At 41.8% G+C, this 26,574-nt stretch overlaps 1 protein-coding gene across 1 annotated transcript; it reads right to left on the bottom strand.

Moving 5' to 3' along the window:
• Positions 1-16,192: 16,192 nt before the first annotated feature.
• si:dkey-185m8.2 (trichohyalin) lies at positions 16,193-25,059 on the bottom strand. The gene is made up of 3 exons (XM_061031873.1): positions 24,812-25,059; positions 22,217-23,041; positions 16,193-21,600 (listed from the first exon to the last, which is right to left on the bottom strand). The coding sequence occupies exons 1-3, from the start codon at positions 24,858-24,860 to the stop codon at positions 16,286-16,288; spliced, it is 6,189 nt and encodes a 2,062-aa protein (XP_060887856.1). The 5' UTR covers positions 24,861-25,059; the 3' UTR covers positions 16,193-16,285.
• Positions 25,060-26,574: the final 1,515 nt, after the last annotated feature.

Here is a 26,574-nt window from a genome sequence, read left to right on the forward strand (position 1 = left end):
CATACTACAAGTGTTTCTGGAGCTTGTTGACCTCTTCAAGCCTTTCACACTCCATGCACCTCGGTGGTTGGTGAAGTGGTGCCAGGTAAAAACAGGCAGACAGCTCTGCACATTTCTATTGTGTGATTGGTAATGAATGAGTGGTATTACTTCTGTTTTTTTTTTTACTAGTCATTTTGCTTGAAAACATATAACCAGGCTTTTAAAAGCTGCTCTATCTGCTGCTGCAGCCCCCTAACTGACATCTGGCCTCCAATGGACCCTTCAGTAAGCCAGAAAGAGAAGATCTGCTGTGACAGCTGTACATCACTGTCATGTGTTTGAAGAGTTGACCTTGCACAACCAGGATCCATAAAGTGATGCACTAAGAAGCCCCCTTTTGTGGCCTTAAAATCAAACTACATTTAGAGACGGCGGCCTCTCCCCCCCCTCTGTGCTTTCAGCCGGCCCGGGCCGAGTGACAAAGACAGCATCATTAGACGACTTTGCTCGGGGAAGACACCGCGAAAGAGATCTCATGGTGGACGATAGTGCGACTGAAAGCTCAGGGCCCCGAGACGTTTGCCCGCTGGACACAGAACATCAGCACCTCAGGAGCCCGTCCAGCTCAGCGGTCAGAGGTCGAGGACGGGCGAGCCCCCCATCGCATCGACCTGTTTTTGTACGACATCTGCAGGCTAAGATGAACTGACAAGCGCTGGATGCATTTGCTGCCTGGCACATAAGCGATCTGAAAACGCTGAGCTATTTCTGCTGATGTTAATTTGCTCTGTGTTAGGGCCCCGGTTCACAGCTCGGTCAGCCTTCCCTGATACTATATTCCCGTTTGTTTCAGTAAAGGTTCTCCCGTCACATCGCATTTAGGTCGAGATGCCTGTGAACTGTGAATGCACCGCGCGCAGGGACCAGGCCACGCTGAGGCTGCTGGGTCGTAGAGTCCGCCTGTTTCAGGGGAGGTCTCCCCGTGTTGTTAAGAAGAGTGGTGGTAATTATGTCTGGGTTTTTTTTCTGCAGGATGAAGGTCGCTGAATGAGAAGTAGAAATAATCACAAAAAAAACAAGAAACAACTCTTTATTTTCTCACTCTTACGTGCAGAGGAAGATAAATTTATAGCAATCACCGTTGGCATTCCACTTGACTAAGTAAAGAGGTTTAAATCTTTTATCAATGAATAAAATATTAACAAACTGTAGCATGCGATCAAATGTATGAATATGACTTATTATCTGTACTACATTGCTGATAATGTATTCCTCATAAAAAGGGAAAAACTAGTACTTTTAAATGTAAGCTTATTTTTTAAAATGCAGTTTCACAAAAATCAAAAATACAAAAAAAAAAGTAGTAACAGAGCTACAAATGATCACAAGTGCTAGAAAATCGCCAGTTTTCCAAATGCAAATCCAAATCCAGCACCTTCAAGTACATAAAAATTATAAATATGTGGCAGTTTAAGAATGAATAATTATATTCATAGGAGTAAAAGTACCTGATTTGTGTAGTTTGATCCCCCATGTGCAGCAGCAGACAGGCGTGTGTGTCCTCTCAGAAAAAAGGCAGCAGTGTGTCCTGTCTTTATACTGATCCCTCCTCGCTGGGCAAGCTGATCCCTTCATTCTCGTTTTCTCTGATTTCATGAATAATTCATCATCAATCAGAACCACAACACAGCTCCCTAATTGCTGCCTCTTTTTTTTTTTTTTAAACAATCATCATTACGATTATTATTATTATTATTGTTATTATTCCCATCTCCTGTGTGTACTGTTAAACATGGAATTGAATTAATGGGATGCTGAGAAAAATGTTCTCCTAATAGCCCTGCATTAACCCTCTTGTTGATTGGAAAACAGATTTAGGGAAATTAATTTCAAATTGTAATGCAGTTTGTGAGCGGAAGAAAAAAAAGCTGCAAACTAATTTAAGTAGTAATTAGTTTAATAGCTCAATTTGTTTTGCTCGGGGAGAGACGCTGGTATTTCTTTTCAAACTAGTAAGAGAAATTAAAACACTGAAAAGCTGAATATTAAAAGTTATTATAATAATCATGATTTATTTGTACTGCAGAAGAATGTTTTTGTCCATCAGGCCTATAGCAGAGTCATTTATTCCCCCCTGTAGTCCTTTTTTTTATTTAATCTCATCTCTACTTTTTAATTAAATTGGCACTCCACTCATGCATATCAAACACTAACCCTTACAGCTGCATGAGTGTGTGTGTGTGTGTGTGTGTGTGTGTGTGTGTGTGTGTGTGTGTGTGTGAGTGTGTGTGTGTGTGTGTGTGTGTGTGTGTGTGTGTGTGTGTGTGTGTGTGTGTGTGTGTGTGAATTTAAAACAGCCAGAAGATGTGTGTGTGCCTTACGATGAAGCCGTTTAAACCGAGGTTAACCAACACGTGTTGAGGCAGCATAAGAACATAATTAAGTCGCATTAAGTTCATGACAGATTTCCTGCGTTTTCTTAAGTGTTTCTCCGTTGTCTCCGCTCGGCGAGGTTTGAATCGAGGTCAGTGTTGTCGACATAGAAGAACGAACAAGTTGCATTTAAAATTGATGCAACAACTACACCTGCTAAGCCATGCTAAAAGCACACTGCTTTCCTTCTGTGTTCTCTCTGCATGCTCAGGCACGACACAAACAAGCTGCAGGAATCTGGTGTGTTACAGGTGGGCTACAAGTTTCTTATTTTTCTTTAATGCTGTCTTCTTTTTTTAAAGCATGAAATACTTATTAATATATATAAGAAATGTTACTGTACCGTAGCATAATGGAGGAAAAAAAGTCAAACTAATGAACAGGTCAGGTCAGGACCTCCTTGGGGGTCACAAGACACTGAGAGGGGGGTCGAGAGACTCCTTCCAAAAACATATATATATGAAAAATTGCTTAAAATTGCATATTGTACCCTTTTATTGTGAAAATGTATACACAAAAAGTAGATCAAGAGATTAAGTATGTTCTCCTTCTGGCATTTCTTACAATAAATAACTCAAATAATATTAGCCTGTTAGTGTCCCCTGCTGTAAATGTTTTAACCTCCTCCATGGACACAGTGGGATCCCCCAGCTGTAGCACCTTATTCTGGGGGTCACGGGCCGAGAAGTTAGGTAACCCTTGCTCTAGTGTGTTGTATATAAGAGATGATATAGAGAGTAGAGCGTGGTGGGGGGGGCATACAACAGATTGATGAAGAATTACACAGCAAGAAAAAACAAGTTGATTTTATTGATTCAACATGGTTTCTGTTTCTTACGCTATCAAAAAAATAATCCCTCATATTTGCTGTCGACACTGATTCAATGGCAGAAACCATCGTTATAATGAGTCATCTCAGCTGCTGTAACTGTCTTTAAGCTGAACGTTTGATGGATTGTGAAGTCGGATGAGCGAAACAGGACCCTGCACCTGATTGGGGTTTCACCTGTCTTCTTCCATTTTGTCGATTTGTTTCTTAGGGAGGAGACTTTCAAGTGTTTGAACACAAAGAACACTGCAGGTTAAAGCAATATCAGTTGTTGGCTTCTGACGCCCTTTCTTACCTGATCAGGAGAGTGATCATATAGGTCACGTAGAGGCATCACTATCCATTTCATTCTCCTTCAGAACCAGCTTCATATAACTTCTCTTAATCTGTTTGTCAATGCGCCGGCTGCGGTGTTTGATGTAGGGCGCTGCATGGCGGCCACCTCTGGACACCTTTCTCTGCCTCAGGAACAGGTGAATCAAATGTGTTTTGACGAGTGGGTAAAACACTCATAATAGTCCAGATGTGTGAGAGCATAAAAGACAAGGGACCTGCAGTGCTACTGAAAAGCTGGTGTCACCGCTCCTCGGTTGGCGTCAAAACGCATTAAAATACACCTGCAGCTAAATATATATATATAAAAAAAAAAACCCAACCTGTACCCCATCGCTCTCTCTCTCTCTTTTTCTTCTTCCTTCTCACTCCGTCTGTCAGGCAGCAGCAGCAGCAGCCAGTTGCCATGGCAACAGAAGCAGATGTTGTGGGGTTTTTTTTTTTTCCCTCCTGTGTGATGCGAAGTGAACTATTGACCTGTGGCTTAGAAAAAAGAGAAATGTCAGTAATGGATATGGATTTATGAGTGTATGGGCTGCTGCTGTATTGCCTCTAACGCTGCTTGGCACACCATATGCCACGGTATGCATTTTTTATGATGTGGGCTCGACCTACACTCGCGAGCAGTTGAACGCGTTACTGGGCTCACGGGCTCTGGGGAGGACACACACACACAAACTGTGCACTGAAACTATAGTAGTGTATACTGCACATTCAGCTCCTCTGTGTGTGACGACACGGGCAGCTGTGTATCCACAACAAAGACAAATCTCACTTTAGACTGATAACATTTTACAACAAAGATGAATGAAACATGCAACATGCTACATGCGAGCTCTGACAGACTCGATGCATACATGCATTAACAGCTTCGGGCATGCAGTGAGTCACAGCGATGCTACAGTCACCACAAGGCCTCTTTCTGTTAGACAACATGAAGGCTGCAGGCTTTGACCCCTCAACATAAACAAAGACAAACGTGTGCGGCTGTTCTGAACGGCTGTCTCTTTCTGTTTAGCGCTCGTGTCGCCGTTTTTCACAGCGCAACAGCGATGTACTCTGTCATGTTAGCGCTCGCTGGGCTACCACGTATCCAAAAGAGCAACCGCAAATAGTCACAGTGATGTTCAAGCTGGCCTCAGGCTTTAAAGCCTTAAATGGCCAGGCAGGGCCCCCCAACCTATATCTGGGATTTGCTGACTCCCTATGAGCAGAACCGCTGCCTGGGATCCTCCTAGTGGACCCTAAAAACTCAGCTGGTCACAAAACACAGCTGAGGAACCCCCCGCCTGCAGAGAGAAACTTAGCGTCCTCTTTCAAATCTCTTCTGGAAACTCACTTTTAGCGGTTACCTTTTTTTTGTTGAACCCTTGACGCTGTCGTGCAGAGTGCAAAGCTCAACATCTTCTAGTTTCTAGAAAAAGTTTAAATCTCATTTCATGACAGCTATGTGTATCTCTTTTCAATCTATTCAGGCCTTAGTTTCTTGCTTTATAAATCTTGAAATAAGATGTAAATATGGACGTGTCGGGTGAATGTGGGTTATATTTCTGTACATGTAATGAGATATTTGACCATAAAATGGACAAACACAGTACGATTAGAGTGAATCTGTGTTTAACTTTTTGCTTTAACTGGACTCTCACATCAGTTTCTCTTCTTTGTTTCCCTTTTATCGCCTTTAGAAAATTCAGATTTCCCGTCTCAAGCTGAACCGGTTTCAGTCTGTGAAGTGTTTCTTTAGATGCTGCCTGTTTTAATATGTGCGAAGGTCAGAAGGTTTCATAGAGAAAAAAACAAAAAAAACAACCATCATCTCTTTCATCGCCCCCCCCCCCGGACACCGAGCTGATTATTTCCTCCAACACATGAACCCATCATGCGTAAAGAAAGGAGAGGTCACGTGTTTTTTTTATTGTAAACTTTCATTGATTTGTTTCTGAAGTTCTCTGAGCTCATGTCGAGGTTTGACATCCAGAGCGAGGACAAGATCAAACGCACACAGCGAAGCAGTGATATCACCGCGACGGGATTTATGTTCAAAGCAGCAGGTCGCCACCTCGCCACACACTTAAATTAGACTTTTTCTGCCGGGCCGACAGTGGCCTTGCACACAGCTTTAACGGGTATAAAAAGTATGTTTCAAAATGAGACGGTGTTTAATTGACTCAGATCGTCGTAGCCCATTCATCACCCGCTTTCACAACGAGAGTTGAAATTCCAAGCTTACAAATTATAACACTGAAAAACTCTCATTTTTACAGACACACTTGAAGAGCTCACCTCGGTGGATCGTCACGAAACAGTGTTTAAAAAGAATGTCTTTCTTTAAAAATACATGTAATCAATATAAACCAACCTCAGTCCAGAGCAGCTCCATTACAATTTACATCTACAGAATAAAGAGTGAAGCATTCACAGTCTATATTTTTAATCATGGGACTAAACTCAAAATAGCACAAAGTATTAGATTAGATTGAGATTTCAAGATCAAAAGTAGACATAAGTAGACATAAAGTCATACATTTTCTGAGTATTCTCATAACATTACAGACATAAGAAGAATAAAGTCTTAATTTGACAAGATTTAAGTAATTCATTTATGAGAATAAAGTCGTTATTTTAGTCTATATTTACATCAGAGCAGCAGCCGTTTGTACAAAAATGAGGAACGTGGATCATCTTGTGAAGATAGACTTTAGAGGTTTCACAAATGAGGAGATACATATTCTTTTGTCACATCAACATCACATTGTCTTTAGTGTCAGGAGATTAAACAAGATGATCTCTTTTTGAATGTTTAACTCCTGAAACATTTAAAGAAATTGAAGTTTTCTTAAGTGTCCCTTTTTATTTTGGCTGCCTTTCCTCCATTCTGTCTTTTGGCTTCAGTAAGTTGCCATGTTTTCATTTAAGAAGCCTTACTCGGTGTATCTTCATGCCGGGAAAGGTCTGACTCCAGCTCCATCATAGAGAAGTCTTTTTTTTTTTTTTTTAGGCCACCCCTGTGCAGGTTTTTCCATTTCTGACACACTTGACCAAAGCAGCAGAGGAACGACTTCATTATACATACACGCAATTAATCTTTAATCTGCTCCTCACCTCCAGCCTGAGCTGTGATTCCTGCTCTCAGCCGACCCATCAAATTTTCATGAGGGTAATCGAGATAAACCTGAGGTGGAATAACAGTTCCTGCCGTAGGATCCCAGAGGAAAGGTGAAAGAACGCGTTTTCAAGGTGTTGTACGCCGGTGCCGGGCGGCTCTCTGGATTAGCTCCCCCCCTAAAAAAAAAGTGCAGCGTAAACCAGAGATTGAATAGTATTGAGTGTAATTGTTTTCCAATAGAATATCTTGCTGTTGCCTGGGGGAGCATCCAGTGTGTGTCTCTGTGTGAGTGTGCGCTTCCTGAAACACATTTTGAACCAAACGTTGTACAACTTGTTCTTTTGTTATCAAGAGATTAGGAGAGTAAGAAGTTTAGATGAGGTAACATGGAGAAGTCTCTTGTTCTTGTTGTGTGTGTGTGTGTGTGTGTGTGTGTGTGTGTGTGTGTGTGTGCATGGAGTGTGTGGGCTTATTAAGTTTTTAGCCTCATAATTCCCTGATGTCGTTTGTACAGATCTTTTTTCTCGGTCTTATATAATGTTACTTAGATGAGGTGAAACGGGCATTCAAGGATGAGCTGGATCAGTCTCTCCCTCTCTCTGTGTGTGTGTGTGTGTGTGTGTGTGTGTGTGTGTGTGTGTGTGTGTGTGTTTGTGTGTGTGTTTGTACACATGACAAGGCAGGGTTAAGAGCAGAAAATAAAAATACTTGGGGGGGAAAAAAAAAAAGGACGGCATGATGCAAATACATGAAAATAAACATCGCCCGGGGGTGAACATTCATGCCTGCATGCGTATGTGCAGTGTATACATCTGCATGCAATAAATAATGAGCAAAAAAAAAACAGCAGAGCACTCAGAGTGTACAGATGGAACACCGTGTCGGCCACTAGAGGGCGCTCGTCCTCTGTGAACTTTTGACCCCTGCTGCCAGGCATTACCGAGAATCTCTCAGCTGCGATTACGTGATGTAGCTCTGATTAATTGGGCAGATATGATGGTACACACTGACTCTATGACCCTCCCAATGACGACTAAGCCCGTGCAGGACGATTACGAGGAACAAAAGCAAACTGGGAGTGGGGAGAGAGGCAAATTGACAAACTATGAAACAGAGGAGAGAGAGAGAGAAGGGAGAGGAGAACGTGGGAGGAGAGGAAAGAGGGGAGCTGACAGGAGTGGACATGGGTGTGAGTGTGTTTTGTATGATGCAGTTCGACAGTCTAAGACATGTTTCTTGAAGAGTGGGGATTAAAATACACAGAAGCTTTCATCTTCTTACATCTGTTCTGCCCCCTTGGTACATCTTCTTTCCTCTTTAAAACCACTTTCAACTGTGTAAAGATAAAAGTGTCAAGAGGAAAATCTACCCGACATTGAAGTAAGTTTGAAGTTAATGAAAGGCTGTGATACAAACAAAAACAAATGGAGAACATTAGTAACTAAGCTCAGTGGTCGACTCGTCTTTGTACATTCATATTGATTCCACAAAGGCGCTATATTTCCTAGTCTGTGAGTTCACGAGCACAGCAGGAGCTCCACAAACACACAGTCGGACGTGCGCGCACACACAGCACTGCGCTCCCCCCGATGGCTCCACTCAAACCGTCTCTCCTCTGTAACGCCTCTGTAACTACCTCCAAAGACAGTACAGAGGGGGGATCACTAAGTCCCCCCATTACGCCTCCACGACCATCAGATTGAAGGCGAATCGTCACAGGGACGAAAATATTGCAGGCTTGAAATGGCAGCCTGAACAGGGCTAATGACAGAGACTCAAAACAACTTAAAGGCACTTAAATGTAATATAAATCAAGCATATCCTCTGAAAATAACTCTGTGAGTCATGACTGTCTACAATGGGTGTAACACCCGAGTCCCACTGTCTGTGATGTTTTCAGAGTTTTCAGAGTCCTATCTTCAGTTTGTTTACATCGCCAGGACGGCCGGCTGACTCCTCCCCTCGTGTATAAAAGTTGTTTAATTGAGGGACTAGAGAAAAGAAGAATAACATACTGTACTCACTGATTAACTGTGTTTCTAGATCACGCTCATTTCAGGTAAATTTACATGCAGTGTGAAGATACGAGCATAATAAAGATCGCTAGCATTAGCATGCTAACACAACAATGCACCGCGAGTTGTTTTGGTTTCATGCTGGTGCTCAAGGGCGACATCTGCTGGATCAAAAAATATAAACATATAACATATAAAGCTTTTTAAAAGACATGAAAAACAACTATATAGAGACAAAAACAACCGTAAGGAGACTCAGTATCTTTAGATGAATACGAAGAATTTACGAATTTAGTAAAAAAAACAACAGAGTGACTTCAAAGATTACGTGTTTGACCCCAAAAACACAAAAAGTCAACAAAAGAACCCCTAAAAAAGTCAACAAAGAGCCCTGTTACATGTGAGAAAATTAAGCACAATATCCCCAAAGGCACAGAAAGCGACCACAAAAAGAGACAAATCCCCCTTAAACAACATTCATGTCTTTGTGTCCTTTTCAGTGTCTTGTTCTGTAACCAGGAGGAGGTTAGGGGAGGTGACCCCCCCGTCTTATAGTTCATACATCCTTAAACCTCCACAGCCTCTCGATGTCTCTTTGGCTGTAGTCATACTGCTCTCTCCTCACGCTGCTCTTGGTTTTTCCTCTCTTCTTCAGCCTGAGGCTATCTGCCACCATGAGCTGATCAAAGACCGCTCACTTATGACCGGAAATATTCGTCATCCGACTCTTCTTGCGTCCTGAACTTCAGCTGAACTCGCCTCACAGCTCCGAGGAGGACAATGAGACAGAGAGGCAAAATGTCACACGTGTATATACGAGGAAAGAGACAGTTTAGCTTTTTTCACATCTTTTTTTTTCTTGACTGTTGCTATTTTTTCAAGTCTTTGTGCCTTTTAAGACTTGAGGCAGAATACTGAAAATATGTGGGAGAGATTTGAATAGAAAATGAATCTGATATGTAAAAGTGTTGAATTGTTCAAGGCTGAAAATATTTTCTCTTTAGGTCAGATTATTACAGACGAAGTGCAGCTTAAAACAAATATTTGTAAGACCTTCCGAGTGAGAGGGTCCGGCCTTTTTTGCAGATTGTAAAAAATATGATATTTTATTCATGCCGCAAGATTCACAGCATGCCCCTTCCATTGTCCCTCCTCAAATATGTCACTAAATAATTCAAATCTGTTTATATATATTTTTTACAGCGATTGTAAGTGAACCATCATATTTAACACAGCCTTCCAATGTCTTTCAGTTCAATGGTACCTTGAAAATAGTAGTGAAATACTGCCCGAAAGATGCTGCTCTATAGAGGCAGCACAACTCCTTCAGCCACAAGAGAAAAGCAAAACACATAGAAGATGATACAATGTTTTTTTGTTTATGAAGTGCCTCGAGAAAGGCCGGTCAAGACTGTATTTTGTGTAATATCTTTTAAAAGGACTCAACTTAAATCCACGATCAGCAAGCACAAACATTGAGGAGAACCATACTTATACATACAGGAGGAGTAAATATGTTTCCAATGTAAAAAATTAAAGGTCACATATCATATAAAATACACTTCACCATCTTTTTCTTACACTAATATGCGTCTCTAGTCCGTCTAGAAACCCCCCAATTATGAGAAAAGTCCATCCTTTTAATTTTTTGCCTGCTCCACTTTTCAGAAAATGTGTGCTCAAACAGGCCGTTTGGAGATTTTCCCTTCATGACATCACAAAGGGCAGTAGCCCCTTCCCCCCCGGTGGGTGACACTCCCACAGCTAGGTGTTTGTTCTGCCCTCTGAGTCTGCCTTCTCACCATAAACAATAGGGCATGGAGCGAGAAAGCTCGAGCCAAACCACCCAAGCCCTTCCAGGGAGGGGGCGTGGTCAGACACAGCTCATTTACATATTTAAAGGTACAGACACAGAAACAGCCTGTTCTGAGCAGGGCTGAAATAGAGGGGTTTATAGGCATGATCAAATACAGGATCAGAGTGGATTTTTGATGAAAAAACTCTTGAAAAGACTTATTTGTGTTGAAAACGAATATAAAATGTCACCTTTAAAACAAACAAATGTTTTTGAATCTCTTTACGTAGATATATATTTTATTTAAAAATGTTTATTTATTGAACCTTTTGTCAGATTTAGGCTTGGGTGTACATTTCACTCCGTTCACTTAGCTTCTTTACTGTGTGTCATGCTGGATATGAATACTGCGAGTTTGATTTGCAACATGCTCTGGCAGCTGCACGCCCAGGATTCAGTCAGCCAATCGTCTTGTCTGCCGCCAGCATTTTGACCAATAGGAAGACACGGGCCCTCGGGGGGTGTGTCTCATTAGCTAGATTCCAGGACCTGGCTCTGGCCCACCGGACGCACTCAGCCAGAAAGGATACAGTCCAGAGGGGGATTCATCATCTGCAGCATCATCATCATCTCTCTCTCTCTCTCTCTCTCTCTCCCTCTCTCTCTCTCCCCCCTCTCTCTCTCTCTCTCCCTCTCTCTCTCTCTCCCCCTCTCTCTCTCTCTCCTCAGAAACAGAGAGAGCAGGGAAGGAAGGAGAGGAAGTAAAACACAAAATGTTCCGCAAATCTGGCGGAATAAGGCGACGACTTAATTTTTCACCAGTTTTTGCAAAATCTTGAATATTTTTAAATAAAAAAATAATATTTCCTCATTTCATGTACGAACAGTCGACGCTACTTTGAAGATCAGCTAATGTTCAAGCGTCTGTTCTCACTGACATCTGGCTTCCCTTTTTCTGCAGCAGGAACATTTTGTGCTCTCGTGGCCCCCCCTTGTGCTAAAACTATTTTGGGTGCAGGATTTATAATCAGTTTTTGGGCACAAGATCAGTTTTCTTTTCCAAATACAGGCCTTATTTTTTTCAACAAAATACACAGAATTATTTTAGAACACTATAGCATGTTTACAATATGAAAAAATAATCACACCCACATTTCAAAATCAGCTGAAGTCAAAGTGTTCTAACATGTGTCCCCCTTTAACCCATCACAAACATTGTTTCTGTTGTGGCTCTACTTGCTACAGCTATTTCAGGAAAAGACTAAAACTAAAATATTTTGGGGCAAACATTTAGATTTGTTTTTAAAGCACTCTTAAGTATTTTTTCATTTTAATAAATGTAAATAATTCTTAATAAATCCTATCATTCCACCATTATTCTAAATTGAGAAAATGGTTGGTATAAAACGAGCTGAACTTTGAGCGTCTGTTCTTGTGAACATCTGTCCCCACCTTTTACCAGAGCAGGAACATTTTGTGCTTTCGCGGCCCTCCTTTGCGCAACAACTATTTTGGGTACAGACTCCAGAGGGCCTGTGTGGAATCATGGTTGGTTTATGTAACTGGTCAAAGTGGGCGTAATCCTGAAAGGCTAACGTTATCTTAACATGCCCCACTAGAGGCAGCTCAGGTGGCGGTGGCGGTGGTGGTGGTGGTGGTGGTGGTGGTGGTGGGGGGGGCGGCATATCTGGTTCTCCTCATGGCCCATCAGGTTGAATATAAGTCCTCAACATCATGGGACCAGCTCTGACCTTTTCAGAAAGGATCATGCACTTTTCTACCTGTTCTCCACAGTGGACGCTACCTCGGCCTTTGAAATTCCCTTAGAGTGACCGTCTGAGTACGATGACTTTTATGCAAGTAAATACTTTGTTTAATCTTAATATTTACTGTGAAATCACAGATTCACTACTTTCTAACAAGGCCCCCTTTATCAGCAGTAACAATGTCCATCCAATATCTAAAAGCATAACATTGGGGGTGTGGTCTCCCACGAGGGCACTTGCTTTTTCTCATGAGGAAAGCTTTTCTTGAACACAAGTAAGGGACTCCAAGGATAAAGGTTGGGAGCAACTGACTTAAAAAATCAACAAAGTATCAGTTAATCACTTTATTTCACTGTTCAGAGTAATAAATTATGACAAACCATCAATGATTTGCATGTTTCAAGCTAAAAATACCATGTCAAAAACGTATTTTGCATCACAATCTTCATCTTTGTTGCTGTGAACAAAGTTATTATGTGTATTAAGACAAAACCAATACTGGTTTTAAAAAATACTGACTTATTTTTCCTCACAATAACCTTCTTTATAATGAAACCATTGTCCTTTCTACCACCATCCAAGCACACAATCAGACAGAGATTTATCATGAAATAGCTGTAGACTGCTCTGCTAATTACCATGAGTCGGAAATAAACCTGGAGTATTAAAGCCACTTGAATATTAATGGAGGTGTTAAAGCGGATTCACATTTATTTCCCACCTGGGTCAAGTACTGAAAAGGAAAACATTGTTGGATAGACCATTATTCAAATGAGAGTGCACAGACCTTAATAGAAATCAGCCTAACCATTAACTTGTGTTTTAACACAGCCCAGTAATTTTGTTCCAGCATTTATAGGCATGATTGACTGAGCTGTTCCCGTCTATTGTGCAGCATGTAAATGTGGCCCCGTCTATATTTCCCAAAAAGCCTCATTCAGGACCTTAAAAGGTTCCAAATAAAGGTAAATTAGGGTTACCATGTTGCCTTAATCTGAACTAATGCCAGCTAAAACCGCAATAAGTACCAAAGAGTGGTTTCATCATTCTCTGTTTGCACCATTCAGAGTCACAGACGTATGGACGTTCAACGTTATGGAAGAATTTATTTACCTTTGAACTCACAGATATTGTGATGATTTTTGTTCTTGGCATTGAATAGAGAGAACAATTTTTTTTACATGCTTGTACCTTACTTTTAAACCTTGGTTTGATTTATAAAATCAACACAACTTTTAGAATTTGTTTTACCACGTATTGTTTAACACTTAAGTTCAATTACCAAACTAAACATTCACACACCGTTTTATAAGCCTACATACCTTCAAGTTATAAGATAATTTATGCTGAATAACTTGTGCGTCATTTCAACACAATTCACATTTTGACAAATACACTTTTTATTTACTAGCCAATAAAAGTAACATTTGCGTGTTAGCTTAAGGTACAGCTAGCAACAGCTAAAAAAAAACAGTAATACTTCAAAACGTACATTTCAAGATGGTCGATGGATTTAATTACTTTAGTCAGGCTGCTTCGACATCTTCCAGACTTTATGCTAGACTTAGCTAACCGTCTTCATAGCTACATTAAGCTATAAAACTTAAGCTACATCACATGATCATGTTATGTCCTGAGATTTAGTAAAACGGTGAACATAACCCCTGTATTCGAAAACTATAGGTAATGTTCATCTTCTGACTAACTTTCAGCAAGATAAGGAAACAGTTGTTCCTCTGAAATAATTCAGTATCCATAACCACGACCTGTAGTTCTCGGGTGAGGTTTGATGTTACTTTAATGTTTGTGCGCTAGCTGAGAATCAAGCTAAAGCCAGCTGCTTGGCTTAGCTTTAACGCGGGTGAGGTAACGGCTAGACTGGCTCTAGCCGTGGTGAGGTAAGCAGCCTACCAGCACCTGTTGTGCTTACTATTTAACATAAATATTCTAATTGTAATGTTTCCATTAGCTAAGGTGTTATTAATTATTATGCAGCCACAGTCACATTGCTAAGCTGAGCTAATTTACTGCTAGCGGTACAGTGGTACTAAAACTAAAGCAGAAAGACGATTTACAATATTTGTAGGAAATTCAAATCCATCTGTCTGTCATGCATATTAATGATGTTTTCTAGGTTAAAACAGACTAAAACCCTTCAAACTAAACCACTTAAAACCATGTCTATGAATTTAGCAGAAACCCATCATGCACTCTGCTATCAATCGAAGCTCATAATCAATAAACCAAGAAAAAAGATAAGTCTAAGGATTTCAAATGAAAAGAGTGTTGCTAATGAGTTCTATTTTGGTGTTTGTGTTGGATACCTGACATCTTTAAAACATTATGCTAAAACGTCTGAAAATTATGTTTTGAATCGACTGCAATTTGGCACCTTTTTTTTCCCCCCTTATTTTCGCTCCAGACGCTTTGAAAACAGTCACACCCTGCAGAGATGATCAAAGAAGCAGGGATCCATCTTGACACAAACCCTCTCAGCTCGTCTCTAAAGGCAGCTCACACTGAAAGGGCAGATTAAAAAAACATTGCTGCCATGTTAGATACCGACCAGCACTCACACTCCGTAATTTTTAGCCTGATGATTGCACACAAGTGTTTTTGGCTGTTGCATCTGGCTCAAAGGATGATGGGAGTTGTTGTATGTATCCACCCGCATTTTCCCCGGCTGTCAAAAATTGCATTCTGAGAAAGCCGTACTCCTCTCATCAAGAGTCATAATTTACTTGTCAAAGCAGGAGTCCTCTCAGCGTGCGGGAGGCTCCCTGGGGTTATAATTGCGAGACGGTTTGGTTCTCCTGAAATGCCTCCAGTCAAGATGGAGCACAGGCCTAGTCAGCCTTTGTGTACTCTTCCTTTTAAAAGTAGCCATTTACACAGAAAATAGTAAAAACATGGTTAGGAAAAATATTTGACTGGCTTCACCATACTTTCACCATCAACTCCTTGTCATGGAGGACTTTGAACACTGATTACTTTGGTGCTCATGAGTGATCTGTACACTGACACAAGGTCCCCATCTTGTGGAGAGAGTGTGAAAGTCTGGTGAATGCGCACAGTGCAGGTCAGCTAAGGTTTGCTTTAAAATCAGGCAATGAATCAGTAATGAAGATTTAAATTTATCATTCAACGAGCAGGATGTTAAATTCAGACGTGGAAAAATAACATTTTCCAAGTAGGCCTACAATATAGCTTTTATTTTTTTGTGCTTTATGCTGCATCAGTTAAATATGACATTTACTGTACATAGTTTCTTTCCAGATTGAGATTTCAAACATAGGTGTACTAAGAGCAATGCAATGCTGAACATTAAATCTGTGGTTCTCAATCTTTTGGGATTATGAAACCTTACAAAAAACTGTAATTTAGACCTTTACTTGCAGGAGTAGCTTTCCCCTTTGAATGATTCCCTCTCCAGGTTTAAGACCCAAAGCAGCAAAAAAAAAAAGAAAAAATATTAAAAACACATCAATGCAGTTTTGAAAAGTAATTTTACTTCCTATTCATTTAGTCAGCGTCAAGTCCCTCAGCTTCATTTTGTGACCCTATATGAATGCAGCAGGAGGCATTTCCTGCCACTTTTATCAAGTCATGACCTCTCAACTCATAACTTTGGCTTGTGTCTATCTGTTTGAACCCAGAATCAATGCACTAAACATTCGTACTATAACTTTAGGATATCGGTACCAAAACTACCGAGGTCAGAATACTTAGTCAAATTAAAAAAGATTTGAAGGCCTAAGGCAAATTTCCACCTTTGTTGGACAAAACATTTTTATTCTATTTGCACCTTACAGCTGCTTGGATTGATCTTGTTACCCTCTGAATAGAACCCGAACTGTTGCACTATATTTCTTATTAACTGTACCTTGGTGTATTGGTGCTTTGACTTGCAGTGAATAAATTATCTTTACAGGATAAATGACTGGTCACATTTATTTACACATTTTCACAGTACAAGATTGAAAACATATTTTCTAAGACAATTTCATAGTCCAATCAATCCCAGCTCTACAACTGCTCCCAGCTGTTGGAGTCTAACATACCCTCCATCTTCTCCAATAGTCCCTCAATCGCAGAGTTGTTCATCTTGCTGCTAATCACGTGATACCTGCCTCCGCATTGTTCTACGAGCTTCGATAGCTCTCCGTTTCTCAGGATGTGCTGCTCTGCGCTCTCTCCTAAGAATTCCCCACATGTGAACAGCACAAGCGTGTGTCGCCAAACTCCATCCCGAAGCACGCTCATGTGCTCCTCCACCGCTCTCCTGTACTTGGGTGTGCAAGTCAAGAAGGCCGGCATGAGCAGGAGGACGACGTGAGGTCCCGGGTGACACCAAGAGATGCCGTCACAAATGTTTTTCCTTTGAACTGAGTGGGTTGAATCTGGTCCGTCTCGCCACTTCAGACCTAGTGGTTCTACGAGGGCAAGACGACGCCCAGCTTTCTGACCCTGCCATGTTCTGAAGGAAGATCCGTCCAGTTTGGGCGCCTCTCCAAACAGGATGCTGACACCAGATGGGGAGCGAGAGGACCAGGACTCTCCTAAGACCATCACCTTCAAATCTGACCCTGTAAAGTCTTTGTTGTTTGAGCTGCTTTGACCCTGACTCGCAGATACAAACTGTAAATCTTCAATGATCAAAGTCCTCTCCAGGTTGTCTTTGCCTTGTTTCTTCCTCTGTCCGACTTCTCCTCCTCTTATCTCTTCCTTTTCCTCGGCTTTCTCCTTCAAGGTTTCAATGTGACAGTTGTTGCTCTTTGCAGATGACGCTGCGGTTTCTATCTTATCATCCTCCCAGTCTCTTGAATCCTGTCCCCTATCTGACTCCCTTCCTCTTCCCTTCCCCCCCTTCTCACTGACCTGTTTATCTACTGAAAGCAAGTTGTACTCTGAGCGATCAACTTTAGCTACTCTATTCTCTAAATGTCTTTCATTAATGCCGTCCTCTCGTTCTTTCAGATTCTCCTCCCATTTTCTCAGTTTCTCAAACATAGCCTTCACGTTTTTCTCCTTTTTCTGAAGTTCATCCTTCAGCGTAGACAAGTCTTTCCCCATTTCATCCAACTGCTGGGTTGTAGAGTTTACATGCTCGTTTTGGACGTGCAACTTGGACTTCCAGTTGAGCAACTCCTGCTCCTCGTTTCTCAAGTAGTACTCCCTATCTTTGAGCTCTTTCCCTTGATCTTTCAGTCCTTTTACCTTCTTTTGAATATCCTGACCGTGTGAGCTGAGCTCCATCTGTTTGCCCTCCAGAGCGCTAAGCAAGCTGTCTAGCTCCCTTTCCTTTTTCTGGATATTTTGCGCCCTCTTGCTCTCGAGTTTTTCCTTTTCCTCATGATCTTTTTGTTGTCTTTGTAAATGTGCTTCCCATTTACATAGTTCTTCTTCCTTATTTTCCAACTTTCCCTTTCTTTCAACAAGCTCTTCCTCTTTTGCATCAATCTCAATTCCTCTTTTCCTCAGCTCCTCCTTGTTTCCAATCAGAGCCTGCTCCCTTTCTTCTACGTCTTTTCCCTTCAGCAATAACTCTTCTCCGATCTCATTGTCTTTCAATCTGGATTCACTTTGTTTTTCAATCATTTCCTTCAATTTCCCTTCCGCTTCATCCACCTGTGCCTGTAGTTTGTCATTTGCTTCCTTCAACACCCTGGCCTCTAAATTTCTCTCTGCAAGAATACTTTCCATTTCATCTTTTCTGTTATCTTCCTGCTCTTCATGTTCCTTGAGATGTTTTTTAACTTTTTCATTCTCCTTCTTTTGCTCCTCACACTTTAACTTGAGGTTATCAGTCTCTATTCTCATCCGTTCATTTTGTTCCTGCAGCTCGTCAACTTTCCTCCGACTTTCCTCCAATTCCTCTGCGACGTCTGAAACTCTTTGCCGACTTTCCTCCTCCCGTCTCGCGATCTCTTTTTCGTAATTCTGAATCATGCTCGTCATCTCTTTCTCCATCTTGCCGGTGAGCTGCTTCAGCTCGGACTTTGTTTGCTCGATGGTCAGCCTCAGCTGGACGATCTCTTTCTCGTTCTCTTGATCTTTCTGTGCCAGCCGGTCGAGTTGGTCGTCTTTCTCTTTAAGTCTCTCAGTCGTTTCGGTGTTCTTTTTACTTTCCTCTTCTGTTTGACGCTGTTGCATCTCGATCATACCGGCGGTGAGGTTTTCCTTGCTTTCTTTCAGCTCTTGGATTTCTTTCAAGTAGTTCCCACATGTCTTATCAAACTCTGCATCTCTCTCTCCAAGAAGTCGCCGAGCTTGTGCAATCTCGTTTGTTTTCACATCGATGATCTCAAGGAGTCTGTTCATCTCCTTTTCGTCGCTCTCGTCCTTCTTCTTCTGCTCTTCCCTCCAAGCCGTTTCCCTCGAGTCGGCCTGTTGTTCAAGTCTTTGGATCTCAGTTTCCTTTTCCTTAACTTTTCTGTCCGTGTCGTTTAGAAGCTGTTGTTTCATCTCCTCCATCTCTCGCTCTCTGTCTTGCAGTCTTTGTTCCGCCTCTCTCTTCTGATTGAGGATAATTTCTCCTCTCTCTTCTTCTTTTCTTTGAAGAATTTCATCAATATTCGTTATGTCTTGTTTCAATTTTTCTACAATTCTCTCTTTTTCTTCAAGTTTTTGCGCCATCTGGTTCTTGTGATTTAAATCATCTCTCTCCCTTTCCTCGTTGGTTTGACACAATTGTTGCTCCAGTTCCTTTAACTGCTCCTTTATCATTTTGATTTCTTCTTCTCTTCCCTGCAGCCTCTGCTCCATCTCTTTCTTGTTATTTAAAAGATGCGTTTCTTTCTCCTCCTTTTGCTGCAGTTTCTTCTCCACTTCCTCAAGATTTGATTTCATCTCCTCTATGTCTCCTTCTTTCACCTCCAGTCTTTGCTCCATTTCTTTCCTGAGACTCCTTTCAAGCCTTTCTTTTTCCTTCTCACTGTCTTGCTTCATTTCTTTGATTTCCTCATCGTGTTTGTGTTTTAACTCCTCAGTTTGCCTGTCTCTTTCGCGCATCGTCTCCAAAATGTGTTTTTCGAGATTTTCATTCATCACGTCCTTCTCTTTTTCATTTTCTAGCACCTTTTCTTGAATCTGAGCAGCATGCTTGAGCTCTAAATCCATCATCTCTCTTTGCTTTTCTTGTTTTTGTTTCTGGATTTCTTCTGCAAACTCTTCTTTCAGCTCTTTTATCTCTCTTTGTCTCAAAAGCTCGATCTCCCCTATTTGATCACTGTACTCTTTTTTGACACTTTCTACAACTTCCGACTTTTCTCTCAATATTTGATCTATTTCTTCCCTGTGTTTAGCTTTTATTCCCTCCATTTGTCTTTCCATTTCATTCATTTGTCTTTCCATTTCCTCCTGATGCTGCAGCTTTAAAACATCCACCTCGTTGTCTTTCTCTTGCACCTTTTGTTCCAGGTCTTTTTTGTGATCTAGATGGATCCTTTCCTTCTCTTTTTCATGAACTTTTCCCTTTTCTTCTAACTGGACGAGATACTTTTGTTCCAACTCTACTATCTCTCTCCCTTTGGCCTTCTTTTGTTCTTCTCTTTCCTTTCCAAAGCTCTCGTTAATCTCTGCAATCTCTCTTTGTTTCTCTTGTCTCATGTCCCTCATTTCTTTCTCATGTTGCTTTTGGGCTCTTCCCACATTTTCAGCGTTGTCTTTCACTTTCTTGTCGATGTCTCCTTTGTGTTCATCTTTCACTTTCTCCATCTTACTTTCCATTTCGCTGATTCTCCTTGCCATCTCTTCCTGAAGCTGCAGTTTCACGACCTCTATCTCTTTCTCTTTCTCACGCATGTTTCCATCCATCTCTTTCTCATGTTGTGATTTCATCTCTTCAGCTTTCCTCTGCATGTGTTTTTCATATTCTGCTTTGCCATCTAGGGATTTCTGCTTTTCCTCCGAGGCTTGCTTTCTCAGTTTTTCCCGCTCTTTGTCTTTTTCAAGCAGCCTTATGTTCATCTCTGATTTCAGTTTGTCTTCTAACTCTGCCAGGTCTTTGAGTTTTTCTTGTGCTTTTCTCTCCAGAGTGTTATAATACTGTATTTTAATAGCTTCCATTTCTGTTTTTAGAGACTCGACCTCTCCCATCCACTCTGCTCTCTCTTCCTTCTGTTGCTCTACGCTTTCCTCCAATTTCTTCACCTGCCTCTTCCACTCTTGTTTCTCTGCTTTGATGACATCCTCCCTCTGCTTTCTCTCATGTTCATTTTCAACACCAGCTCGTTCCAGGTTGAGAAGCTTTATTTGCTGCTCCTCAAGTCTTTCTTGCAGCTCCTCAATCTCCCTCTCTCTTAGCTCTAGGTTAAGCATCCCCGTGTCGCTTTCTTTTCTAATCTGGTTCAGTGCAACCCGGATTCTTTCGTTCTCTACGCTCAGGTCCTGAATTTCTCTTTCTTTGTCCTCCGTCAGCCATCGCATCCTTTCCTCTAGATCCCCGATATCGTTCCGCCTTTCGCCAACCCTCCTGTCCTCATCCTCCTCTTCTTCCTCCTTTTGAATGTCCGCTTTCCCAGGTGATTTCCCCTTCTTCTTCCGGTCAAAAAACCACCTGATGCTTTTCATCTCCCTGTCTCGCACGTTTTTCAACTCTGCGTCCTGACGCTGCATTTTATCTCCCATCTCTTTCAGCCGCTGATTGAACTTTTCGTTTCTTTGCCGGCTCAGATCCCTGACCTCCTGAACCAAACCAGAGAAAGCCTCACACCTGTTCATGGCGGCCATCTTTTCCACCTTCTGCAGGAGATCTGCCACCATACCAGAGCCTCCTTTTCCTCCTCCATCTAAGCTGCTGATGACGTGGTACCTTCCCCTGCACTTCTCCAGCAGCCACTGGAGTTCCCTGCCTCCTCCTTGGATGTGCTGCTCGATGTCCACCCCTTCTCGAAGCTGATCCCCGTGGGTGAACAACATTATAATATGCCTCCAAACGCCCTCACCAAGAAGCTCCAGATGTTCCTTAACATGACCCGATCTCACCAACGTGTCCACCCTCAGAGTCAACAACAGTGCGTGGGGTCCCGGAGGACACAAGGCCACACTGTTAATGATTTCCCTTTTCACCCTCTCGGGCGTGGCCCCGGCTATTCCTCCCTCCCAGCCTGGAGTGTCTACCACCGTCACCAAGCGCATGGCCACCTCCGCCTGCTGACGGTTGCACTCCTCCGACACCTCTCCTGCCTGGAAGATGTCCACTTTGCCCAGGATGGCGTTCCCAGCAGAGCTCTTCCCTGTTTCCCGCTCGCCCAGGAGAACCAGTCTGACCTCGGGTAAACGTCGAGGAGCCTTGGAGAAGGACTGGTGGGCGTCCAGCTCAGAGCCCTGAAGACCGTCGCCTGGAACAAAGAAAGGTACAGATTTCTATTATTGTTATTATATTATTGGTTTTTACCAAATTCCTCGCAAATGAAATGGGTGAAGTTGATGTCAGGTCTAAATATAACCACTTTTAACCTCTAATAGCAAGAAAATCATCCTAACAAGTCAACAGACACACAACAAAGCTAACCAACAAAGAAAATGCCTTCTATTTATTTTCTGTAAAATGTGTCCAGATATGCAAGAAACTGGCTAAACAGGCAGGTTAGCGATGCAAAATGTGCATCTCCCGGCATGTTTTAGGTTTCAACCCATGACCCTGAATCAAATCAGATCTCTCTTCACTTTACTTTTAACTCCATTTTGGTTTCTCTGCTAATTTCTAAAGATAACACCATCGTTTTTGGCTGTTTAATTCTCCACTTTATTCATCATCTAATATCTAATTTAGCCAATCTGTTGTTTAGCAATGTACAAGTGGATGTTAGCTGTCTGCTGCTTCAAAATGACAATGAGAGCAGTGAGATGTTTATGTACAAATATTCAACCAACAGGTTGTTTTCACGTCTTTCTGTGATTTGTATTTAATTGATCTTGAGTGATATGACACTTTGATTGGACTGAATAACTCACTCATTAGAGCAGCTTTGATGGTCCCTCTCTGCACCTGCTCCTCCATCTGCCTCTGTTTCTTCCTTCTCTCCCTCGCTCTCCTCTTCCCGTCCGCCTCAAGTCCCAACAGAACTGTGTTATCCATCTCTAAATGGCTGCTCCCGGCCTTCTTTTCCACCATCACCTCCAGCTTCCTTATCAGCTCTGTAACTTGCGTCCCGTCGCCTTTGCACCGGTTATCCAAAACGTGGTATCTATTTCCGCACTGTTGGAGGAGTCCCTGGAGTGCCTGTCCGCTCATCGGGATTCGTTGCTCCATGGACATCAGGCCTAATTCGTCTCCCCTCGTGAAGAGTAACATCGTATGGTCCCAAACTCTTTTCCCCAGCGGCTCCAGGTGCTCCTCTATCTCTCTGATGTAGTCCTCTGTGACAGAGGCACAGGCTCGCACCACTAGAAGCACAGCATGGGGGCCGGGAGGACAGAGTGACACACTCCGTAAAGTTTCCCTCCTTACCCAGTTGGGGGTGCTGTTAAGAGGGTAGTACCATTCCCATCCTGGAGTGTCCACCACTGTGACTTTCCTCCCCACCACGTCCGCTTTCCTTTTCACACACTCCTCCGTCGGCTTCCCGCTCTCGAATCCTCCGACTCCTCCCAGGATGGTGTTGCCTGCCGAGCTCTTTCCAGTTCCTTTTCGACCCAGCAGGACCAGTTTAAGTTCTGGGAGAGCAGGTGAAGGGACGGCCTGGGTGGTTGGAGCATGTTGTGAGTCCATGGCCACCTGCACACTTTCATCCGTGAAGACGGGGAGAAGAATTTCCTCGGTGCACCGAACTGGAAAATCTGAATGACAAAAGACACAAAAATATAACGAATCAGTCTTTTGATTTAAACTTCAAACTTAAAACCTTCTTTTCATTCACCAAATGCACGTTGCCTTTAGCTGTTAGCTAATGTTAGCATTCAAACACAATTGTGACAACATTATCGTGTCATGGTTGTAGTCATTGTGGTAGGAGAGGAAATAATTCCCAGCTAACTCTAATGCTAGCAAGCTAATAGTAATCTTGGCAAGGACGTGCTTAAACACTAACATAAGCTGCTGTAAGGTGACCACATCTTCAAACCTCCAAATCATGACACTTTAATTTGACCGCAAACCCAGATGTAAAGATCCACAGATCAGCAATCTGGTGGTCAGCAAAGGTGCCCTCCTGAGCAACTTGTTTAAGTTAGTTGTCACTGGCGTTTGCCTCGCTCATATAGGACGCTACAGTGCTACTTCCAGCCTGTCGGTGCCCAATGGGTTATCAACTGTTTTTCCTCCAAATTTGCTATTGAACAGTTGTCTTAGCAAGGAAGTAATTTGTAACAAATGCTACATTTATTTAGCTCTTGGTACCTAATGTTTTTATTTATTTAATTATAAATTTTAAATTAGCTACCTAGTTATCTTAGCAAAGAAATGGTAGCTAATGTAACTTAGCTGTGGGTACCTAAAAGGTTATCAAATAGGTTTTTAAATATGCTAGCTAATGATGAAGACCACAAGCCGAAACGCGTCAGTCTAATTTGGTAATAAAGTTGATCTTCGTACTTCAAGTGTTGCTGGAGCATTTTGACCTCAAATATGCTAGCTAACCATAATCTTAGCAAGATAGCTGACTACTTCAAATGCTGTTTTTACTCAGTTTTAAGTACCAAATGGACTATGAACTTGTATTTGTATCTTGAAATTTGCTAGCTAACAGTATTCTTAGCAAGCGGGTGGTTAAGGCATAACATAAGCAATTTCATTTAGAACCTTTTGCTTGACTCTTTGTTTTGGTTTTTTTACCTCAAATTTTGCTAGCTAGTAGTAAACTTAGTGAGGAAATGGTTGAAAGCTAACATACGCTTTTGTGACTTGGATGTCAGGACTTTATGGGTTATCTATTGTTTTTTTTTTACTTCAAAATAATGTTAGATAATAGTAATATTATGAAATGATTGAATGCTAATATAAGCTATCGTCACGTATTTGTTGGTACCAAATGGGTTATCTACTTTTACCTTGAAGTGGAGAAGCTAACAGCTTAGCAAAGAAGAGGATGAAAGCTAACATTAGCTTTTGTTTCTTAGCTGTCAGCACCTAGTGAGTTATCAAACATTAAATTACATTTTCTTTCAAACAGTACATACAATATTAACTTCACTCAGGCCCGGTTCTACGAGGGTGCAAAAGTTAGCGTTGCGCCTTAATTTTCAATTTCTGCACCCTCAATTGAATGGATGCAACAAAAAAAAGATAGATTTTTTAGAATAAGTAATCAGGGCTTTCAAATGACAACAGTTACTTATTGTGTGCATTACATCCATGATCTGATGGTCATGACAGGTGCACATGACCTGGTGACCACATGCGGGACCCATAACACCTACACTAGTTTTAATTGCTTTTGCCGGTCACTGTAGCTGCACCCCCTTTAATCTTAGATGCACCCTAAATCATTTTGTTCTAAAACCAGGCCTGGCTTTAATTAGCCCTTAAACTAAAGTAGGCTACCTCTTCACAACTTTATTTCAATACAACACTTAAACCAATCGAATGAAAGAGCTCTAAAATCAACGTACCTCTGTCCTCTCCGATGACAGCACTGCAGTTCTCATCAGTCGTGTCCATCACCTCTCCGTCTACTCCTGTCCTTCCTCTTCCTCTTTTTTTGGTTCCTGTAAGTGTTTCAGAGGAAGTGGGCTATTTCTTCAGCATCATTGTGAAAGAACAAAAAAAAAAAAAACAGAATCACCCTGGATGTAAATGGGTCCAAAATGAAAATGTATAAAGCAGTCGAAGAACGCAGACAGTTTTGTCGACATACCCCGTCATGTGACCTGCCTGTGGTTTTTCAAACCTGCTATCATTCATGTGAACAGGAAGTTAAGAGGCGGCACTGTGTTTCTTTTGTTTTTTTCTTGCACAGTTACCTCTTTGAAGAACACATAGCAATGCACTTGGGAATGCTGCACACCGTTACGAGGATTTGTTCATGTATATGCAGATGATCTACATATATATACATGATATACAACATGTTACTGCATGGAAAGACAGGCTTCACATCGAGAGCTGCTGAGCCCTTTACCATGAGACACCGCCTTGTGGTAAATGTTTAGCACCAATGTTTCCTGTAATCACAAGTTGTCAAGAACAAGTTAACAGTTAGCAAAATGCAAACTCGGGTTAGTATACGACACATTAAGGTAATCTATAGTGATAGAAAGTAACAGCTATAATGAAAATCAAATCTCATTAAGTTTACCACAGCATAAAAATACTCTGTATGTTCCTCCATTTAAAGACCTGTCATCAGGCTTGTGTATCATGCCGTGGTTAGGAGTGTTGGTTGTGGCCGTCCTCTGAAAATTAACGCTAATAACCCCTCCTGCAGGAACTCAAAAGTGTTGCTCTTGTATCCGCTGAAAGCTACATTACAGTGTCTTATATCCAGCCTATACTTGGAAACGCTGAATAGGAAAGGTTAAAGTAAATGGCTACCCATTACTTTTGGCATCCTTGTCTTCTTCTCCCCTGCAGTTTATGTTCCGATGCTGACATTACACTAGATAATTTTACCCCTCTAAGTATAATGGAGTGAAACTGAAATAAGCAGAGGTGCAAACAGAAATAGAGCAGCGCACGACAGATGAATTTCTTAGCATCACAGATTTATTTTCTAACAGTCGTCTTATTGTGCGAGGAGCCAGCATCTTTTCATCATGCCTGCCTGCTGTCATGGCAGCCTGGCTGCATACATGGTACAACATGTTCCTGTGTCCAGTTCATACCCATAAACACACACACACACACACATTAGATCATGTCCTTTATGATGAGTCAGCCTTTCCCTCAGCTCCAGTCGGGGTTCATAAAAACAAACCCTGTTTATGGAAAGGACTGAATCAGTCGTATTGATTTGGGGCCATTAACCAGCAGAGTTGTTTTTGAGTGTTGGGTGAATATCACCATGATGGATGCTTTTCTACATATGCGCTGCTTTTTGTAAATGTCAAATGAGTAACTTTTTGTTGGACTCCCTGCAGCAGCACTTCTCTTTAAAAGTGAGGCTGCCTGGCTTTTAACAGAACTCCATATCATGAATAATAAGAGCATGAAAATTCTTCCATCATCGACGGAGCTCACAGATTAAATGTCACATATAAATCTGCATCGGTACTTGCTGATTGGTTTGGCCCTGAATGTAACTGGTCAGAGGATAAGTGCTAGTGGTGGAAATGGGAAACCCAGAAACTTACAGCACAGTGTTTCCTCTGTAATTTCATGGCTATTATTTAGTTTGCTTCCACATCTGTCGCCAACTTGGATTCAGTTTTAAAAG

Source organism: Labrus mixtus, chromosome 23 (genome assembly GCF_963584025.1).
Source record: "Labrus mixtus chromosome 23, fLabMix1.1, whole genome shotgun sequence".
Taxonomy (NCBI): domain Eukaryota; kingdom Metazoa; phylum Chordata; class Actinopteri; order Labriformes; family Labridae; genus Labrus; species Labrus mixtus.

Excerpts from the sequence above, each read along its gene's own strand:
- si:dkey-185m8.2 (XM_061031873.1), bottom strand. The coding sequence starts at position 24,860 with ATGGACACGACTGATGAGAACTGCAGTGCTGTCATCGGAGAGGACAGA. Across the intron at positions 23,042-24,811 it reads TGTCATCGGAGAGGACAGAG|ATTTTCCAGTTCGGTGCACC; the intron begins GTACGTTGATTT and ends TTTGTCATTCAG. Across the intron at positions 21,601-22,216 it reads CATCAAAGCTGCTCTAATGA|GCGACGGTCTTCAGGGCTCT; the intron begins GTGAGTTATTCA and ends TCTTTGTTCCAG.